At 60.7% G+C, this 5019-nt stretch overlaps 2 protein-coding genes across 2 annotated transcripts in view; both read right to left on the minus strand.

Moving 5' to 3' along the window:
- Tnfrsf25 (tumor necrosis factor receptor superfamily, member 25) overlaps positions 1-2361 on the minus strand; it is a 19042-nt gene extending 16681 nt beyond the window's left edge. The window contains exons 1-5 of the mRNA XM_013035196.1: positions 2266-2361; positions 1670-1793; positions 1347-1481; positions 837-1004; positions 634-712 (exon numbers count right to left, since the gene is read on the minus strand). Of these exons, the coding sequence (XP_012890650.1) occupies positions 634-712; positions 837-1004; positions 1347-1481; positions 1670-1793; positions 2266-2304 (545 nt within the window). The 5' untranslated portion in view covers positions 2305-2361. The remainder of the gene's footprint in view (positions 1-633; positions 713-836; positions 1005-1346; positions 1482-1669; positions 1794-2265) is intronic.
- Positions 2362-3068: 707 nt separating this feature from the next.
- Positions 3069-4469, minus strand: Plekhg5 (pleckstrin homology domain containing, family G (with RhoGef domain) member 5). The gene is made up of 2 exons (XM_013035207.1): positions 3711-4469; positions 3069-3471 (listed from the first exon to the last, which is right to left on the minus strand). Exons 1-2 carry the CDS (start codon positions 4442-4444, stop codon positions 3462-3464), a joined length of 744 nt encoding a protein of 247 aa, XP_012890661.1. The 5' UTR covers positions 4445-4469; the 3' UTR covers positions 3069-3461.
- Between the last annotated feature and the right edge of the window lie 550 nt (positions 4470-5019).

A 5019-nucleotide genomic window follows, 5' to 3' on the forward strand; every position in this document is an offset into this window, starting at 1 on the left:
CCTGAACTCTGGGCCTGGGTGCTGTCCCTCAGCTCTTCAGCTCAGGGCTAGCGCTCTACCACTTGAGCCACAGCGCCACTTCCGGCTTTTTTCTTTTTGTTTATGTGGTGCTGAGGAACTTTCTACCAAGGAAAAGGTAAGGGAAGCATAAGATACTGAGTTCAAGCTCCAGTACATACACACACACACACACACACACACACACACACACACGTGCACATGCGAGCGCGCATGGATGGGCAAATGAGTAAGGTGTCTTCCCCTTTCCAGGAAGGACCTACTGCCCCCTTCCTCCATGTTTGCACCGAGATGAGAGGCTATTTCTCTGAGCTTGCCCGAGAATTTGAAGCCCAGCCTCAGTTCTGAAGCTCTTCTCATTGTGACTGCCTTTATGAGCACAAGTCATTCTGAACGTTCAGCTGGAAGGATCGCTAAGGGACATGATGGCACAACATGAAGATACATCCCCTTGTTTATCTGGAAAAAGCAAACCTAAATTTCCCTTTACCAACCTGTTCACTTAAAGTGGACCCAACCCCCAAGCTCCTTCCTCCTTAGCCCGAACCAGAAGTAGCTTCCCCAATCCTCCCCCCATCCTCCCTGCCCTTGGGCCCAGGAGAGCCAGGAAGTTACGTGGGGCAGGACACGCAGCCATCACCACGTTCGTAGAAGCCAGGCAAACAGGGGCCACATTCAGTGTCTCTGCTAGAACCTGCAGAACAAGAGATGACAGGGGTCATGGGGGATGTGGGGCTGGGAGAAGGGAGCTAAGTGTTATGATGGGGTATGGGGCTGGGTAAAGGGGTTCAGGAGTTAGCCCAGGGCGAAGTACTTACAGGGCAGCTGTGGGTGGCGGTTCAAGACCTCACAGTCGGTACAAGGGCGGCAGTGGAAGGGTGAACTTTCCCTACAGGGCTTGGCTGAGCAGTCCACAAACCAGCCAGGCACACAGCCGCACTGGGTGTCTGCCAGTGTGGAACAGTTCTTCAGGGCTACCTGGGAGGCTAGCGGGAGAGAGGGAGGTATGCAGAGATAGTCAGGGCCACAGATCCCCTATGGAAATCAGGGCCAGCGTCCTCAGAGGGTGGACACAGGGACAGAGCAGACAGATAAAGACTCGCCCAAATAGGAGGGAAGACAGCAAGTCCCAGCAGACTAGAGGCCAAGGCTTGTGCACACCAGAAAGGGAAAGGGGCAAAGGCACCCCGAGGCAGGGTAGAGGATGGGTGGGTGGGTGACAGAGCCCTTCCATCCAAAGCCTGGACCCAAGGCTAGCCACGTGGCCAGAAAGACCCTGGCCACGTCCTGTCTACCAGAACCCCACTGAACCCCGGGCAGCTCCTCACCCTCCTCATCGCAGGACTGGCAGCGGGTACACCGAGTCTTAGAGTGATTATCCCTGGCCAAGAAGGTACCCTGGGGGCACGGGAGGCAGGTGGGGGCCCCACAGGGCTCTGTGCAGGCGGCCTTCATGTAGTGTCCTGTGGAGGCCACGCAGAGGTGGCAGGTCTGCCCAGAACTCTGGGCTGTTCCCCACTTTGCCCTCCCTGCCTATCCCCAGCACTCGGCTTCCCTCCCACCTCACCTGGCGCCCCAGCTTCTCCCCACTCCACTCTCAAACCTGCCTGCCTGCCGCTACCCCCAGCCAGCCCCTCACCCCATCACTTACCCACTGGACAGCCCTTGCAACACAGCGGGTTAGACCTCCTCTGGAGGCCACTGGCACAGTCACACCCAGGCCCAGGGGTGCTGGCCTGGCCCTGGGCACCCAGCAGCAGGAGCAGGACAACAGCCTAGGGGCACAGGTATCGCTGACCCCATGCGGGGCCTCTCCTCACCCAGCTTCCTCCTCAGCAGAGGCCCCAGTATTTGCCCACAGAGCAGCCCGCTTCCCAGGCTCCAGGGCAGCAGGGTTGCCATGGGTAGGGGGTGAGCCCAGCTTCCTTCCTCAAGATTAGGAGGGGCAAAAGAGGGGCCCTGTCAGCCCCTCACACATTTCCCTCCCAGCAGGGCCAGAATCTCACCCTACCTGTGCTTTCTGTGAGGTGCCCACCCCCCCCCCAGACCCCTGTGATCCTGAGGAGTACATTTCCTCTCGACGGAAGGGCGCTGCCGCCACAGCTCAAAGTAGGTCGGGGAGAGGGGAGGGCGCAGTGAGGCCCGATCATGATCACAGATGCCTGTGGGCCCCTTCCCTAGGCAAAGGCTCAGTCCTAGGCTGTAAGCGGGTTCAGGATCCCCGCTCCTCCCCCCATCCCCACTCACCGCAGCCCCTGCCGTGCAGCCCCAGGGCCACGGTTCCATGGCCTTCTGAGCAGGCCTGTGCCTGGTCCTGGGGCCCGGGGCTTCCCCCCCAGCAGCCCTTGCCCTCAGAGCCTAGCCAGGACCTGCAGGGCCCGCCTTCTAGAAGAACCCGCCTCAGGGGCAGCCAGGGCGGGGCCTACCTTCTCTGGAAACCAAGCAGGATGTGCAGGACGCACCCCCACGGCCAGATGGACACCCTGATGCCAGCTCCTGCCCGGTGACCCTAGCGCGCCTGTGCCCGAGTGGTGGCGTGGGCCAGGGCTGCAGCCCCACCCTCTCCCTGAGTCTAGCCCTAGCGATGGGAACCGCCACTTAGGAGGCACAGTCAGGGCAAATGATTCCTGTTTGGGCTTCAGTGCCCAGGTGTTGTGCAAGGGGTGGGGCTAAAAGTACCTAGGCGGACCCAGATGGGAGCCCCACCTTCCCGTTACTCAGATATCCTCTGGGGAGCCTGAGATAGTGATCTGCTGCGCCTCCACACAGGCTCAGGGGTGGGGCAGAGGCAGAGCAAGGAGGTGTGAGGGCAGCAGCACAGGGTGAAGGCTGATGGCCGGGGCAGGGGGCAGGGGGCAGTCCCGGATGTTGATCTGGAGACCCCTCCCCCCTCCAACCCATTACTGCACGGCTGCTTCGCCCAGTGTCTTGCGTGGAGCCCCAGGGCAGCCTGGTAGCAGAGGCACATCCAGAAGCCCCCCTGCACCTGAGCAGGACTGGGGGCGGGGCGGGCTCCAGAAGCACAGGACTCTTTCCAAGGGAGCAGATATGCCATCTTTATAAAAGAATCGAAGCTCAATAAATACACAGCTTTTCACAGAACCCAGCCCCAGACTGGGAGGGGGAGAGAAGCCTGGAGACGAGGACTCCTCTGGGAGGCCAAGTGACCACGGCAGTGGGAAGGGCAGCCTGGTACCCAGCCCCAAGGATTAGAGCTGGCAGCTTCAAGAGCGGGGCACAAGACGCTGCCTGGGCAGGTGAAGGGGTGCATGGAGCCCTGCTCCACTCCATCGAGTCTGCAAAGTGCGGGTGGGCCCAGCGGTGAGGCAGGCGTGGTGCCCAACACTCGGCTCATGCAGAGGGGACACAGCAGCTGCCATGCCTCCCAGGGGCCATGCTGTCTGCTGTCCCTTGGCCAACAGCACCCTCGGGGTCTCCTCTGCTCAAACCTCCCTGCAAAGGTGGGGAAAGACAGACCTTCATTGGCTGATGCCATGCACGAGCTCCGGATACCCTCTCCCCCCACCATGATGCTCAGGCGCCTTCCTTACTGCCCACCAGACACCTGATCAAGGCACCAGGGAAAGGTCTCAGGCTCTCTCCCTGACCCCATGTCCAAGTGCCGCCACGTCCAGACATGATCACATGATCACACCCCCACCCACCACTGGGCTCTGTAGCAGGGAACTCACGAGGCAGTGAGAGTGGAGTTAAGCAGCAGGGTGGTCCTGATTCGGTAGAGCTGGGCCAGGGTCAGCTTCCTGTGCTGGGCAGAGATCCCTGGGGGGGTCTCAGGCTGGGCCCTGGGAGAAGCCCCAGAAGATAGCTCTCTGCCTCTCCTCCGAGCAGTACCTGTAGGTTCCTCGGACAGGCAGCTCGCTCTGCCCTGGCACTTGGACAGCTGAGGGCCGTGGGCAAGACAAGGGGCCCGGGGCCAATCCCAGCTAGGCCCAGGCTCCTGAGAACCCTGAGTCCTAGTCCGAGGGGCTGTGGAGGCCAGGCAGAGTTCCGACAAGCTGCGGCTGGGGGCTGAGGGCGCTCCGCAGAGGGCAGCCCCTGGCAGCAGCTGGAGGAGGCTGGCCTCGGATTTGGACTTGAGCAGGTGAGGCAGGGGAGGCAGAAGCTGGACAGGGGTACGGCGGCGGAGGCGAGGTGAAGAGGTCTGTGATGACTCTGGGGGCCGGGACACTGGCTCCGCCACAGGGGCTGGAGCCACGAAGTCCTGGAGGGAGGTGGGGGACAGGGTGCCGTAGGCGGAGTCCATGGAGCAGGAGCGGCCATCCACCGGGCCCAGGGGCAACCGCTCGCAGGTGGGCGTGATGGAAGAGGCGGTGGTGCTCAGAGAGGTCTCGTCCGACTGGGAGCTGAAGGGGGCGCCATCAAACTCCGGGGAGGACAGCATCTCGCCAGGCTCTACCACCACCATGGCCAGGGTCTCTGTGGAGCCGTCTGAGGCACTGCAGGGCCAGCAAGAGAGTCAGCCCAGCCAGAGGAGGCCTAGGGGGCCTCCCACACTGGGAGGCAGCCCACACATTGGGAAATGCAGAGTGGCTTACAGCCTCTGCCCCCCACAGGAGCTCAAGGCTCAGAGATCTTCCAGTCCCTGAGCCAAGATGGCTCTTGTAGAACAGACATCTCTTTTCAGAGCCAGGTAAAAATGGCTCATGTCTATAATCCTAGCTACCCAGAAGGCTGAGATCTGAGGATCGTGGTTCAAAGCCAGCCCGGGCAGGAAAGTCCGTGAGACTCCTATCTCCAATAAACCATCAGAAAACCGGAAGTGGCGCTGTAGCTCAAGTGGTAGAGCGCTCGCCTTGAGCTGAAAAGCACAGAGATAGCACCCAAGCCCAGAGTTCAAGCCCCATGACTGACAAAAAAGAAAAAGTCTTGAGACTTTTTTTTTTTTTGTCAGTTGAACTCTGGGCTTGGGTGCTGTCCCTCAGCTCTTTAGCTCAAGACCAGCACTCTACTGCTTGAGCCACAGCACCAGTTCTGGCTTTC

The sequence above is a fragment of the Dipodomys ordii genome, unplaced genomic scaffold, assembly GCF_000151885.1.
Source record: "Dipodomys ordii isolate 6190 unplaced genomic scaffold, Dord_2.0 Scaffold6, whole genome shotgun sequence".
NCBI classification, from domain to species: Eukaryota; Metazoa; Chordata; class Mammalia; order Rodentia; family Heteromyidae; genus Dipodomys; species Dipodomys ordii.